Below are 15,288 nucleotides of genomic sequence, written 5' to 3' on the forward strand. Positions count from 1 at the left end.
ATGCCCACCCCCACCCCCAGGTCACCCCCGGCTCAGGGCCTGGCTCCTCCTCTAGCTCGGTACCCCTCCCCTCTCATGCATCCCTTAGGGGCTGGAGGTTCCATATCCCTGGGGGAATTAAGGGGAGGAAAGAACTGGGGGGGCAGCCCCTGATCTGCCTGCCCCTCCAGGTCTCCAGCCATGGCACCAGGCACCCCTCTTGGCTCTCATTAACCCTTTCCTGTCCGCACTACTGGGGGTACTGATCCGGGGGAACTCCCTCCACACCCCTCTTTGCCCCGGGGCCGGCTCGGGGCTCTCCTCACTGAGGTTGGGGGACTCCCTCCCTCCCTCCATGGTGGGGGGAGAGTGTGGAATTCCCAGGTTTAAATACCTTAATGAAAGCAGGGGATGGGGGAGGAAGGGGCTTTAGATCTAATAAATTATTAGCGTTTTAGTGTCCGTGGGGGCAGGGCGGGCAGGGCGGTCGGCCTCCAGGGCCCCCCCTCCCCTTACTGGTGAACTTCATTCTCTATGAGGCTGTCCTCGCAAGACTGGAAATCTGTGTCCGTGAGGCCATCAGGTGGCATCAGCAGCTCCTCATCTTGGGACGAGGATGATGGGGGCTCGTCCCCCGAGCTCCCGGGAGCCCCGTCCCCGTCCCCGTCCCCCTCTGAGTCCTGCAGCACCTGAGCGATGTATTTCTGCGGGGAGGAGTAGGGGTTCGGGTAAACAGCTGCCCCCGAGGGTTAGGGGGGAATGAGAGTCGTGGGGGGCTATGGGGACCAAGGGTCTGGAGACAGGGAGGGTGGGGCAGCCCTCCAGTGAAGCAAATCTCCCCCTAGAACAGGCTTCCTTTTCTGGAGGACTCATAGGGCACCCAGTTTTGGGGCTGTCTCCATCAGCGGTTCCCAGGTTTGGCCACGGAGTGGGGCACTCACCGCAGATTTCGGGACAGCAACAGCAGTGGGGGGCCGTCCATTACTTCTGGGGCCCACAGCATCTGTCTCCGTGTGCTCAATCTTGAGGGCCCAGAATAAATTATGGATTGGAGGACATGTCTTGGCACTTGACACCCACCGCAGCCCCATATCCTCTCAACACTCCATTGACCCTGCCCCCGGCCTCCTCCCTTCCCCCTCTAACCCCCCCCCCCAGCTTCTGCTCAGAGTCACGACCCCACACCTTGTAGTTGTGGGCACTGAGGTATTTGAAGTGTCCGAAGCAGACGTGGCAGAGACAGATGACGATGGTGATGACCAGGACGACGAACGTGAACATGGATGTGGGCGCTAGGAACCCTGGCATGGGTGGTGGGCAAAGAACGGGGCTGCTACCTGTCCTTCAGGCTCCTTCCCAGGGGCTCACCACCCCCACTTCTGGTGCCTTCTGAATGTACTCCCCCACTTCCACGAGCTACAGTTTCACCGTGACCTCTCCTGGTCCCTTGCTGTGACCCCCAGCCTACGGCCCTCCTGTGCTACTCTGCCTTGGCTCTGGGCAGCTCCCCTCTGCCCCCACCTCCCAGCTCCCTGAGGGGGGCGGGTGGCCCTCACCCGTGCGCATGGTGGAGAAGAAGAGCAGCCAGAAGAGGCAGAGGATGGGCGCAGCCACCACCTGGTTCACGGCCCCGGAGTGGATCTTCTTGTCCAGCTTGGCCGGCAGGTAGGCGTAGTAGAGATTGTACCTGTCTACCAGGTGCTTCAGCAGCATGTACATGAGCCCTGGGGGAAGCCACACGGCCCTGACCTCGGAACCAGAGCTACGGGACCTTTGTGGGTCTGCCACAGGTTGCCCTGGCTTCCCGAGGTGGCCTTTCACACCTCCGGTCCCTTCCCAGCCCTAGTACAGGATGGTGTCCCACACTCCTGGCAGAGCACAGAGCTCTAGCCTCCTCCACTCCTGGCCTTCATTCTCTGGCCCCTCACTAGAGACTCTCCTCTCAGGAATCCACTCTTCTGGTCAGTAAGAATCCTCCTGAAACCCATCCTGCTTTTTCCTACTCCTGTCCCTCAACCAATGAGTACAAATGAAGCAACACGTTCTATTTCCCTGGAGACGGAGGGAATGGTTCACGAGGACAAGGATGCTAGTTGGGAGTGTGGGGTTTCACTAGCCAGAGAGGATGGTTAAGGGGTTAGGGATGTTATTGGGGGGAGGCAGAGGCTATTGGTGGGGAAAGAGAAGCTTTGCTAGACATCATCAAAAAGGAAGAGAGAACTGCCCAAGTCACACAGCTCTGCTACAGAGGGCAGCTCCGTGAGGAGTGAGGATCCCCACCCAAAGGTCTTTCTTGGGTTCCAAGGACTGTGAACAAGTGTAGATGCCTGTGTAGGAGTGTCTGTGTGTGACACGTCGTGGGAATGTGATGTGTCCACGTATATCCAGTTGGGTAAGGGCATCAGTATGGACACATAGGGCCCTGTTGGGGTGACTCTGCTGGGGGACCCAGCACACCAGGTGGGTCCAGGTCCATTCCTGAGCTGAGATGCTCTCCCCCTCTTCCCCTAGGCCGGGCCCCAGACTGGGCCAGGGACCAGGCGGGAGGTCGGAGGGGCCGGTCTCCCACCAGGGCCCTGTCCACTCGGGGTGGCCTGCCTTACTAGAGTGGAGCGGGTGAGGCCCTGGGTTCCCCCGAGCAGGGCCCAGGTCCCGGCGCGGCGGTGCCTACCGAAGGGCACGATGATGGGGCAGGTGATACTGTAGGTCATGACCACCGTGAAGACGCACATCATCCAGGCGTAGGCTGCGCCAAACTGGAACTCGTAGGCCTGATGCTGGGGGGGACATGGGCAGGAGGGTGGCTCAGGGTGAGGGGGACAGGCTGCAGGAGGACAGGGCAGGTGGGAGAGGGAAGCCAGGAACTCTGGGGCTGGGAGTGAAGCCATGGGGAGCAGGGACCTGATGTTTGGGGAAAGGGAGGGCAAAGCAGGTGGAGAGAGGGACTTGACTGAGGGGAGTGGGGGGTCGTGATGGGGCCTAGAAAGGGGCCTTCCAGGGACCAGAGGCTGGGAGGTGGGGGGCAAAAGTCGGGAGGATTGGGGATGGGGTGCCTAGAGCCCTCTTGGGGAACTGGGGCAGAAGGACGCTAGATCTAGGGAGCTAGACCTCTCCCAATTCCCAGAAAAAACACTATACCTTCAGAACTCAGGGACCGCTAGGGTCATCTACGTCAACCCTCAGCTATACATATGGGAAAACTGAGGCCCTGGATGGAAGGGGATGGCCCAGGACGGTAGACCTGGGCTCCCCAAGTCCCAGAAACCCTCGCCCGACTGCTGCTCTTTCTGGATGGGCCACCAGGGGGCACTGTGCGGGCCGCGGCTGCCCCAGGCGGCCATACCCGCTTCACGTTGCGTCTCTCAGCAGCCGAGCGCGCCAGGCAGAGCCGGATCATGTACATGAGCAGGCCTGGGATGCGCAGCAGGTCCATGGCGTTACCGATAAAGGCTGAGGCAATGACGTAGTTCACGAAGAAGGCGCCGTTGTCCGGCAGGAACACACACCTGCGGGCACCGGGTGCTCCAGCACTGCACCCTTGGGGTCACCCAGTGGCCGCCTGCCCACTGCCAGCATGACAGCACACCACGCCTCACCCTCAACCTGCATCCTCAGGTGGACACCCCCAGCTCAGCACCCCACAGCACCTGTGCCCCAGTCTCTCAGCAGTGTGAACCTCAGAGACAGATGCCTGAGTGTCAGCAGACATCCCCAAAGCAAGACCAGGTACTCTCAGAATGTAAATGGACGTAGCCTGAGAATGAGCCCAGAGACTTCTCTAGAACTTGCCTTATAAAAACTCATGGAGAAAGTGCTCAAGACTGTCCCAAGCTACCAGAGTGTTCAGGGTGTGTCTGAGATCTCCACAGATAACCCTAGTGGGACCCTCAAAGACTCCCAAGGATGTGAGCCGCAGGAGCACCCAGAAAGTTCTCCCCTTAGAGCTTAATCCAGAGTTATACCCAGAAGGTGAACCTCAGACACCTCTACAGACAAGCTTCAGAGACCCTTCCCCAGGAATCTGCAGGGGAGGGAACCCAAGACCTTTGTCAATGCTTGAGACCCCTTAAGTGTGAGTCCAAGATCCATACAGGACTAAGGCAAGCCCTGGAGCTTTTGCACATAACTACAGCCATGCTATTTCCCCCAACATGCCCCCACAGGGATTCTCAGAGAAGACGCCCACAGAGGACTCAGTCCTGTCACACTGCAAACAAGAGCCCGAAACTTCAGATGTTCCCAGAACTTATGCTGCATCAGCACCACGAAGTGTGAACCCCAAAGCTCCCAGAGACATGCCAAGCTGTGAGACCAAGAGTCTCCAATGGCCACTCAAAGGTGTGAGCTCCAGGGACCATCAGGGATACCCTGGGAATCCTCAAGTCGCTCCCAAAGTACGACCGAGATCCCACTACCATTACTTCTCCCGCCGTCCAAGCAAAACTCAAGACTCCCATAGTCAGTCTGGAATGTGAGCTGAGATCCCACAGAAACCCCCAAGTGTGAGCCCAAAAGCTCTTTAAGTACCTTGAGGGTGAGCTCAGCCTCCAGACAGGTTCCCATCTCCACACCCCAGGCACCCTGTGGGCACCTCTTTCAGAATGACCCTGCAGACCCCTGGTGGTGTCAGCCCCTCTTCCCACGGGGGCTGGGGGGTGGCAGGGTCCTTCAGGCATGCCTGCCCCTGCCATCCGGTCTCACTCCTCAGGGGCCCCCATCACTCACTCAAACCGAATAGCTGCCTCAGCCAGGAATTTCTTGTCGAAGAGCCAACGGAAGAAGAGGTCTAGGCTGGAGGGGAGGAGAGAAATGGGGTGGGGTGGGGTGGGGGTGGCACAGAATACCAAGGGAGGGGGTGTCCCCTCATGAGCCTCTGGAGAGGCCCCAGACACAGGACACATATCTCAGGAGGCCTGGGGATGGCCAGGCTCTGGATGGTGTGCTCTTGCTTTGTAGAGCAGGAGCCTGAACTGTCTCCCTTCCAACCCCGGACCTGGCTCCCATCCCATCCGCTGAAACTCACCTGCTCAGTCCCAGAGAGGGCAGGAGCAGCACCATAAAGATGAGGAAGGTGTAGCACTTGTGCATGGTGGTCCTGTTTTCCCCGGAGCTGAAGGGCAAGCAGGGGTCAGAGGTCAGATAAGCCTAGCCTCCAAGACCAAGACAGTGTCCCTAGATGGTTCCCAGAGAAGGGGGGCTCCCCAAGGTGAGGACGCAGGGCTCCATCCATTCCCTGCCAGCATTGGGCTGGCAGGGCAGGCAGCCCGAATGGCAAAGGGCTACCCTTTCCCCAGTGGGGTCAGTGTACAACTAGAGGCCACCGCAGACAGTGTGTGACCTCACCGTGTCCAGTGGGCTTCAAAGAAGGCAGAGTAGTAGACGATGGTGGGGAGCAGAGCCGAGAAGCACCACAGCAGCAGGGTAGGGAAGAACTGGGTGATGATGGGGTTCTGCAAGGGACATGGGACAGGGGTCAGTTCAGTGGGCCCAGCTTGTTTTGCACACCTGCCTCCTCCCCCACTGAGTCCTGGGCCCACAGCTCTCCGGGCCCCATGTCAGAAGTCCAAAACACCTGGAGGGCCAGGCCGTAAACAAGTACAGTTCCAGGGTGAATGATACGCCCTTGATGGACACCTACTATGTGCAAGCACTGATGTACTTTGTAAATGTTAATCCTCTCAATAATGACACTGGCCCATTTTATAGGATGGGTCAACTATGGGGAAAAGAGAGCAGATAACTGACCCAGCTAGCAAGCTGTGAAGTGGGGGGATCTGCACAGGGGGTCTGGGTCTTATCCTCTATGCTGTTATCACTCAGTGATTTTCAAACTGTCTTCCTTCGGCTGATTTTGTTGAGACAGGGTCTTTCTACATTGCCTAGGCAGCCTCAGACTCCTGGGCTCAAGCAATCCTCCTGCTTCAGCCTCCCAAGTAGCTGGAGAAGCAGGCAAGTGCCATAGCGTCTGGCAGACTGTCCTTCTTTGAATGTTGGATTCTAAAGCAGTGTGCTGTGTACCTGGTGGTGGGGGGGCAGGGAGGCCAGGCAGAAATGTGCACCCCGCTGTTACCTGCAAAGCCTGCTTTCCCACATGGGTTTCATGCTGATAAAGGGATCGGACTCTAAGTGAAGCCGAGGATCTAGTCTAACCCTTCCAATTCCCAGTTGAAAAGACAGAGGGATGAGAAAAAGGGACCTTTCCAAGGTCACATGGTTGATTCGGACTGGACTCTCCTCCCTGGGTGTCTCTCTAGGAGTTGTAAACCCAAGGGTGGCCTCCCCTGGGGGCATCTTGGAGGTGCCAGGCAGGGACAAACAGGACCAGAGCCAGGCTGGGCAGTGGGGAGGAGGCCTTCAGGGCCTGGCATCTATGGTCCTGAAGGGCTGGGTGGGTGAGGGCCTCACGTTGAGGTACTCCACAGGCTTGGTGACGTTGAACTTGTCCATGGTGGTGATGATGATGGCCGGGGTGGTGAGGAAGAAGAGGAGGATGAAGAGGACGACATTGATGACCAGGCAGCGCAGCCACCAGATGAAGCCGCGGATGGAGAGGTGCTCCCTGGGAAGGCGAGGGAGGGATCACTCCAGGGACCGAGGACCCAACTGGTCCCCAGTGACACCGATTCCCTCCCCGACCTCCTCCTCCCCACTGCTGCCATCCCTTTTGCTCACCAGTAGATGTTCTGGGGGTCGGGGGCATAGGACACGGTCCAGTTAGAGATGTGCAGGGACTCACTGCAGGAGGAAGGCCGTGGCTCCCCACGACAGGTGCAGCCCTGGCACTTACACACGTTGAAGTCCTTCAGGATGCTGGGGAACGGGCACCAGTTACTGTGGCCCCTGCTGGGGATCCCACTGCCAATGTTGGCTGTGAGCACAGGGACCTGGGAGTCCCAGCGGGCTGTTTGGGGACCAGGGCCAGGGGTGAGGGCAGGGTGGGGGGCTCACATGGCGGTGATGGTCTCATTGTGGAAGGTGACAAATGCCATGCCTAGAGGCTTCTCGTTCACCTTCTCCTTCTCTCGCTTGTAGTCCTCCTTCAGCTTCTGCTCCAGCTTTGTGTAGTACTCAATGGCCTCCACCTGCCAGGGCGGGCAAGGGCCAGGGGCTCTGGTCATAGGGACGGGCTGGTACCCAGAGGCCGTGTGCTCACTACCTGCCAGTCTTGATCCTTGAATTGTTTTAAATTATTATTTTATTCTTGCGGGACTGGGGATTGAACCCACTCTACCACAGAGCTACATCCCAGCCCTTTTATTTTTTTAATATTTATTTTTTTAGTTTTAGGTGGACACAATATCTTTATTTTACATTTATGTGGTGCTGAGGATTGAACCCAGTGCCTCGTACATGCTAGGCGAGCGCTCTACCACTGAGCCACAACCCCAGCCCAAATCCCAGCCCTTTTTAAAAAAATTTTAAGACAAGGCCTCCCTAAGTTGGTGAGGCTGGTCTCAAACTTGAGATCGTCCTGCCTTAGCCTCTAAAGTTGTTGGGATTACAGGCGTGCACCACTGTGCCCAGCATCCTTGAGGCTTTTTTACATGTGTGGAGTATCTTACAAGGTAGGTAGAATTAGCCCCATCTTATAAACAAGGAAACAAGGCACAGAGCAGTTAAAGAAATTGCCCAAGGTCACTGCTGTTAATCAATACAGCACAAGGCTATTTTTTTTTTTTTTTTAATGGTTCTAAGGATCAAACCCCAGGGTGCTCTACCACTGAGCTGCATCCCAAGTCCTTTTTATTTTTATTTTCCATTTTGAGACAGAGTCTTGCCAAGTTGCCCAGGCTGGCCTTGAACTTGTGATTCTTCTGCCTCTGCACACTTCAGAAATTATAGGTGTTCACGCAGCTTCTATCTGACTTTTTCTTTCTTTCTTTCTGATGTTTTCTAATCTGGGGTTTGAAAATCTGGTCACTATATGAACAGGACAAACCCAACAGTGGGAACTGGGGCTCTGAGGATTCCAGGGACAGGTGGGGACCCACTGGGGCAGGGGACCCAGTCTAGCCTCCTCTGGGAGTCTGTTTCCTTTTGGGTCTTACTGTGCCCCATGCCTGTTAGTGCGTTCGTTTCTGGGGTTGCGGGAGGTGCACTCATCTCTGCTACGACTTGTCTCTCCCAGATCTATGCAGTCCTCCTGCGACCTGTCAAGGGTTGTGGGGGCCCAGCCACCAGCTCACATCATACCTGCTCGCAGCCGCGCACCACGCAGCAGCAGAGGTGGCCGCAGGGCTTGGGGTTGATCATGGTGGGCACGTTCTCCTTGCTCTGCAGGTTAGTGAAGTAGAGCTTTCCCCGCTCGGCCTTCTTCCTGTGGAACCCAAGTGCCTGTCACCCAGCATCCAGTGTGGCTGGGTCTGGCTTGGGAGGATGGGTAGGAAGCTCAGCTGGAGAGACCCATTCCCTAAGGTCAGGAGCTGCCTGTTCTTGGATTTGTTTAGGATGCGCGGTCCAGACACGCCCCCACCCAGGCCTTGCTCTTTCCAGAGTTGAAATAATAGGTACTTTGAGGGTTGAATTAAATTCAAATGCCCTTGAAGCACCTGGAAGGGGACCTAGGTTCTCATGTGGCAGTCAAGATGCTCTCCACAATGGGCGGGGGGCCCTTGGTGTCACCCTCCCCTGCCCCCAGCCCTGGTACCTCTCAGCATCAAGGAACATAAGTCGAGCCACGTTGTAACAGGGGCGGGCCTCAAGAACCGTGCAATTGGAGTAGGCCTCCCTAAAACAGAATCCAGTTGTCATCCTCTGCAGTGACACTGGCCACCTGCCGGCCTGTCACTCAGGACTCCATTTCTTGCAGACACACATCCCCAATCCGAGCACCGCTTTTCACAGTCTACAGAAGTGACAGTTCCCCAGAAATAAGACTTTCCTGTTAGCCAGGGGTAGTGGTGCACGTCTGTAATCCCAGTGACTTGGCAGCCTGAGGCAGCAAGATTGTTAAGTTCAAAGCCAGCCTCAGCAACCTAGTGAGGCCCTAAGCAGCTCAGTGAGGCCCTATCTCTAAATAAAAAAATAAAAAAATAAAAAGGGGTGGGGTGGGGTGGGGATGTGGCTTAGTGGTTAAGTGCTCCTCGGTTTGATCCCCTGTACCAAAACCAAAACTAAAAAAAACCACTTTGCTGTTTTGTTTTACAGTGCTGGGAATTGAACCCAGGTTTTTTTTTTTGCACAGTAGAGCTTGAACCCAATCCTTGTGCACAATAGACAAGTGTCTTACTACTGAGCTTCATCTCAGTCCTTTTGATTTCCTTTTATTTTTAGATAGGATCTTGCTAAGTTGCCTAGGCTGGCTTCAGCCTCCCATGTAGATGGGATTATAGGTATACGTGCCACCATGCCTGGCAAGATTGAAACTTTGAAATTCCTCCTCATGCTCATCCAAGTGGGGTGGGGCACAGGTATGCATGTGAGCTGTGAAGGCAGTGTGTGTGATGAACCCAGATGTGGTGAGGACACCCGGGCTAGGCCAAGGCTGGGGCTTGATTCTTATGCAAGGCTATGAACTTGAGGTTGAAAGAAACTGTTTCTAGTTAAGCTGTTTGCTTAACCCTGTTTGCAGAAGACAGTTCTTGTCCTGATCCAACACTCGGACTTGACTACCCCAACCAACGTATAGTCCTGTCTACAGATGACCTAGTCCCCAAACGAATTCCCTAACCTTGATTTGAGATTGACTAGAGAGACATGTCTGACTCACCAACGCTCGGTGTCTGGCAGGGCTCTTTGAATGCTCCCTCATTGAGTGGTGCAGCAGTTCCTTTTTTTTTTTTTTTGTGGTAGTGGGGATTGAACCCCCAGGGCCTTGTGCACGAGAGGCAAGCACTCTACCAACTGAGCTATATCCCCAGCCCAGCAGTTCCTTTTTAAATCTGATTGCATACTGCTCCTGGATCCTAACCTTAACCTAGACTGAGTCCCTATCTTTTTATGTTTTATTAAAATTTTAATGAAGGACCTCCAAGTATTAAAGATCCTTGAGATACAGTTCTAAAGCAACGAGATGGACTTGGCAAACTCATGAGAATTTAGCAATTTAAATCTGAGATGGGGTCCTTGTAAATGAACCTTCCAGGAGCTGACAGAACTTTCCCTGACACTGCTGTTGCTCACAACATTTTAGGTTTCCTCTTTGGAAGGACATGCTCTCATTCTCCCTAGACTAATGGCAGATCCTCTAAACCAGCTGCACAGGCCTCTGATTTTGCAAATGGGATGTTCCCTAGTCTGTTGAGACAGACCTCCAATCCAGACAGACCCCAGACCTGGATCACAGCTCTCACTGACCTTGATGACCACCCCAGAAGCTCAACGAGGACAAGAGCTGCCTCTTGCTTATCACTGTATACCCAGGTCTGTCCTAATCACTTGCATATAGAGGTGCTCAATAAACTGGGCTGACCAAATGGACCAATGATATGCCTATTCCACAGTGCTCCTCCCACTGATCCCCAAAACTCCAATTAAGAGCTCTCTCACCCCTGCTTACGAGCTGATCACTGATTTTAATCACAGATTGTTTCCTAAAGAAAGCTCTAGAACAACCCATTAAACAAACAACCAGGACTGTAACTTCCCTAGTCACTCCCAACGGATCTGGTTCTTCTTTCGTCTTCCTGGCCTGAAACCCCGAGTAGGTGCACCACACCGAGTGCTGAGTGAACAGGAGGCTACAAGCAGGTCCACTCCCTCACTGTGCTCAGGTTTCTGCCCTGATAGGGTCGTCTGGTGCCCACCCCACTGGAAAGAGCAACACATACTGACCCCTGTCACTCTGCCTTTTTCCCTGCTTTGGATCTTAGCAACTCCCTGACTTGACATAGTGTCTGCTGCTAGCTCATTGTTCGTTATCTGCCTCCCCTGACTAAGAGGCAAGCAAGTGAGGGCGGGCCTTTCTTTCCTTGTTTCCTGGTGTAGCCTCTGCTCCTTCCCCAGCACAGGGACACAGTGCACCAGGTATTTGCATTAAGAGAACAGACATCAGCACAATAGGTATCAGCTGACAGCTGATTCCAACTGGACAAGAATATGAAAATGTCACTGAATTCTGAGCACACACTATCCTCAGTCCTGACCCAAATGGACCCCAATGCTGAACACAGCTAGAACCTTGGATGAGACCCCAGATAGTTCCCTCACGCTGACCAAAGAAGATCTAATTTTTGGGAGCGGGAGGTACCAGGGATTGAACTCAGGGGTACTTGACCACTGAGCCACATCCTCAGCCCTATTTTGTATTTTATTTAGAAACAGGGTCTCACTGAGTTGCTTAGCACCTCTCCATTGCTGAGGCTGGCTTTGAACTTGTGATCCCTCTGCCTCAGCCTCCAAAGCCACTGGGATTACGGGCATGCACCATTGCGCCCAGCAAGGAAGATCTAATTTTGACAGGTGTTCTGTAAACTGTGTGAGGACAGGGCTTATTTCTAATGTATCTATGCCTGTCACATAGAACACGTACAATAAGTGAATGAGTATCCATTCAATAATGCCAACCTCAACCCAGGCTTAACCCTGTAACACTGGGCCCTGGAAATCTGACCCTGATTCAATACTGACTCCTAACCCTGCCCAACCTCTGTCCCTGATTGGATCGCATGCTGGCCTGATCCAGGACAGTGACTGAACTTTGATTCAGGCCAGGTGACTGCAGATCCAATTCCAAGAATACACCCTGATTCTGACCACAGTTCATGTCCTGGTCAAGACCACCATTATCATGACCACTGCTGACTCTTGACTCTAACCACACACTGAGACCCATCTCTGATCAGATCCTGGTCTAGCTCCTGAGGCTGATCTCCACGGTGTGAACCCCGAGAGCCTGATGACTTTTCATTCATCTTTTGGAGTCCCAAAGCCCATAAGAGCAACTCATGACCACCAGCACTTGAGAAACTTTGGTGAGTGAACAGAGGAATGTATGAAAGGTCCCCCAATTCTGTACCAAATTGTCCCTACATATTCACACAGATGGGCCATTAACTAAGACTCCCTCCCCCCATGAGCTGCCCCAAGGTACACCCCTGGCCATGGGGGGACAAGGTGAGTGCCCTCTTTGCCCCTCAGTGTCTCTGTCCTTCTCTCCAGTGTCTGGCCACCTGGTTGTCCTGGAGATGCCTCTCCTCCAGACAGAACTCCAGAGCTAAAAAGCCCCACACCACACACAGCCCAGGGGAACCCATGAACTTCAGAATGCCACTGATAATTTTAAAGAAGCAGCACATTTTCAACGTACCCTGGGCCAACAACCTAGTCCAAGTTGGGAGGAGTTGTGGGATGGTGGAGGGAACAAATGTTGTACTCGGCAATATTTTACTTTATTTCTCCTGCTCTTTAGGTGGAGAGAGAGGATGCTGGGAATTGAACATGCTAATTGAACACCCCGGGACCTGAGCATGCTAAGCACACAATCCTCCAGCCCTCTCCTACTCTTAAAGGGGCCTAGCACCCAGGCTGCGTGCTATACTATCCTGGAATGAGAGGCCATCTTTCCTGATCTGACCTCTACCCTGCTGCAGACCTCTGAGTTCCAGAGTATGGGGATGCTCTTAGGGACAAGAGAGAGTCTGCAGACCTAAGGCTGGGGAGGGGGCAGCTTACTCACTCGAAGTGCTTCTTGATCTTTTCTGACTCTGCGTATTTGGAGATTCCGTTGATGAAGAGAGTCCGCTTCACCTGGATGAGAGGGGGGCAAGTTTTCCTTCCCGAGGTCTCACCCAGGGGAGCCGGGGTGTGCAGGGAGGGGCTGGAGAGGGGCTTTGTTTTGAAACGGTGAGCGGAGAGGAGCAGACGGGGTGGGAGAGATCTTAGGGGTATGACAGGCCCCAGGGAAAGCCAGAGTTGTGCTTCTAATGGAAACCAAATGACAAAGACAAAAGAAGAGGCCGCTAGCCTTGCTCTGTGAGAGGTTACAGGGTGGGTGGGTGCTACTCTCAGATGCTTGGAGCCTGAGGACGCAGTGGTGGCTGGCATGGAACAGGCACCCAGCACTGGTGTGGTGAGTGACTAGGTGGCAAAGGACCGTGACTACCATATACCAGCTGCAGCTCTTTCCCCAGGCCAGGCCCCGCATGGGTGTGCAGGGGCACTGCCACATTTCACCTTCCCAACAGCCTTGAGAAAGGTACTATTATCCCATTTCACAGGTGAGGAAACCAAGGCTTTAGGGAGGGCACGCAACTTACAGGATGGGGGTTCCTAAGCCAAATGGCCTAACTCCACAGCCAACACCCCTGAAGGCTGAGCAGTCATGGCCTCAGAGCATGGATGAGGCTGGGGGTAGGGACGGGTGGGCCGGAGGCTCTGCCTCACTCACCAGATCATCCTCCTTGTACCGCATCTTGGAGGTGTGTCTGCGCATGCTGTAGACTGTGAGCAGCAGGTACAGGAAGGCGAAGGAGGTGTGCAGCCATAGCAGGTTGTTCCTGTGTGGGGCAGAGGGGATCCCTGGGGGCCACTGGGCTGGGACACACTGAGATGCTCCCAACCTCTTGCTGAGTGAACCCCTTCATATGGAAGAGGCCCCTCTACTGCCACCAGTCTTCGGCACTGATCGCTCACAGGCTGGGCCCCATATCTCACAGCCCCTAGGCCCCAAAACTGTTCTGTTCTAATGAAAGTGTCCTCAAGAGGTCATTGCTTCATGCCTGACCCACTGGCTTTATGGTATCCTTCAACTTGCCCTGGCCAGCCTTCCCTGGACTGAAGGTCACTCCCTCCTCCACAGGTGGTCATCCTTAGAGATCCCTAGCAGGTTCTGCCCTGGTTGTCTCCAACCATCTCTGTGGCCTCAGCCACCTTCTCCACTGATGATGCTCCATCTCCCCCACCCCCTGCCCAGACTCTGGCTGCAGAGCCCAGACCACAACCAGTTTCCGGCCTCACCCTGATTTCAAGTTGGCAATGGTGGTTCTCCCAAAACTGTAGGCATTGTTCTCTGGAAGGGGGAAGAGGAAGAGGTTGATGATTGGGCCGGGCATGTGTCTCCTGTGCCTCCACTTCCACCCTGACCCTATGGGCCCTCACTGACCCAGCAGGTCCCCTGAGAAGTTGACAGGTAGCACGATGCCCACGGAGAGGACTCCCACGACAACCAGCAGCCCGATGATGTGCCGCTGGAAGGACAGGTAGTGCACTGCATCGCCCCCACACTTGTCCCGGATCTCGTCGTCCCTGCAGGCCATGGGGGCGGGGCAGAGGACGGGGTCAGGACCAGCCTGCTTGTTCTCTCTCACCCCAAATCCACCCTAGCCCTGCTGACCTGGCAGCAGCATGGGGGTGAAAGGGGCCCTTTTGGTCTGGGATTCCTGGGTAGGGGGAAGCGGGGTGGGAGAGAGAAGACAGAAGGAATGCATGGAGAAGGGAAGGGACTCAAGGGCTAGAAGGAAAGAAGGAGTAAAAGAGGAAGAGAAGAAATGGAGTGAAAGGAAGAGGAAAATCTGAGGGGGAGGAAGCATGGGGAGAAGGACCTGGAGTGGGCGTGGTGACAGAAAGGGGCAGAGGTGGGGGCAGCAGCGGTGCCCTTGGGGAGCTGGCTGAGCTGGAAGCAGCCATACTTGGGAAGGGGCCTGGGGCCGGGGGCAGTGCTGACCTGCCGAGCCTCCTGCCTGTCCCAGCGCTCACTGCCTGCCTGCAGGCCTCTGGCTGGGGCTCCTGAGTTCTGCCTGCTGGACATTGGCTCCTGCCTGAGGCCTGGCGGGCTGATCCTGGCCTGACTGAGGCCCCCACCCGTTGGCTGCACGGAGGCTGAGGCAGGGGCTCCAGCCCCCCGCTCTCAAGGCGTGGGGGGGGCACGGAGAGATGAGGGCAGGGCTGCCCCCTCCCCGGGCAGGGTACCACAGAAAAGACTGGGATAAAGTGAGTATCCAGGAGAGTGCAGAGGCCAGGCACCCCCACTGCTCAGCCTCACGGCCTGGCCTCCGGGAGCAGGGACTGGAGTGCTGGGCTGGTTAGCACTACTAGGGCCCTCAAAGCTTCTGGCCTCTGGATTTTGTAGGGAGATGTCAGGTTCTGACGTTTTTTTCTGTTTTTTCTCTTTCTTTAGAGCTTGGAGACCTTTCACTTACTTTATCCTGAAGATGGCTGTCAGCCAGGAACAGAAGCCCTGGTGGGGGGACAGAAGGCTATCAGCTGGAGGCCCTAGCCCAGCAACCCCAACTCCCCTCCTCCTCAAGCCCAACGCACCCCACTCTCATAATCACCTCCAGGCTATGGCTCACCTTGGCACAGCTCCCACAACCGCCCACGCTCCTGGAGAAAAACCCCATGCCCCAGGAATGAGCCCAATCCCAGGGATGG

General features: G+C 55.2%; 1 protein-coding gene across 6 annotated transcripts in view; it reads right to left on the reverse strand.

Annotated features, from left to right (window-relative positions):
* The window catches only part of Tmem63b (transmembrane protein 63B), a 25,596-nt gene continuing 10,308 nt past the window's right edge, over window positions 1-15,288 (reverse strand). For 5 of the 6 annotated variants that reach the window (XM_058573184.1, XM_046426118.2, XM_046426121.2 and 2 more), the window contains 19 exons: window positions 15,057-15,094; window positions 14,021-14,163; window positions 13,876-13,927; window positions 13,307-13,415; window positions 12,596-12,666; window positions 8,627-8,707; window positions 8,173-8,296; window positions 6,928-7,061; window positions 6,652-6,789; window positions 6,385-6,538; window positions 5,323-5,429; window positions 5,003-5,089; window positions 4,705-4,770; window positions 3,323-3,485; window positions 2,651-2,756; window positions 1,536-1,703; window positions 1,165-1,280; window positions 921-1,001; window positions 1-683 (listed from right to left, as the gene is read on the reverse strand). In XM_058573184.1, coding sequence (XP_058429167.1) covers window positions 492-683; window positions 921-1,001; window positions 1,165-1,280; window positions 1,536-1,703; window positions 2,651-2,756; window positions 3,323-3,485; window positions 4,705-4,770; window positions 5,003-5,089; window positions 5,323-5,429; window positions 6,385-6,538; window positions 6,652-6,789; window positions 6,928-7,061; window positions 8,173-8,296; window positions 8,627-8,707; window positions 12,596-12,666; window positions 13,307-13,415; window positions 13,876-13,927; window positions 14,021-14,163; window positions 15,057-15,094 — 2,130 coding nt within the window. In that variant the 3' untranslated portion in view covers window positions 1-491. The remainder of the gene's footprint in view (window positions 684-920; window positions 1,002-1,164; window positions 1,281-1,535; window positions 1,704-2,650; window positions 2,757-3,322; window positions 3,486-4,704; window positions 4,771-5,002; window positions 5,090-5,322; window positions 5,430-6,384; window positions 6,539-6,651; window positions 6,790-6,927; window positions 7,062-8,172; window positions 8,297-8,626; window positions 8,708-12,595; window positions 12,667-13,306; window positions 13,416-13,875; window positions 13,928-14,020; window positions 14,164-15,056; window positions 15,095-15,288) is intronic. The other variant, XM_046426117.2, reaches the window with a different exon arrangement.

Source organism: Marmota monax, unplaced genomic scaffold, assembly GCF_021218885.2.
Source record: "Marmota monax isolate L192 unplaced genomic scaffold, Marmota_monax_Labrador192_F-V1.1 WCK01_AAM20220418_F8-fsc00187, whole genome shotgun sequence".
Classification (NCBI taxonomy): Eukaryota; Metazoa; Chordata; class Mammalia; order Rodentia; family Sciuridae; genus Marmota; species Marmota monax.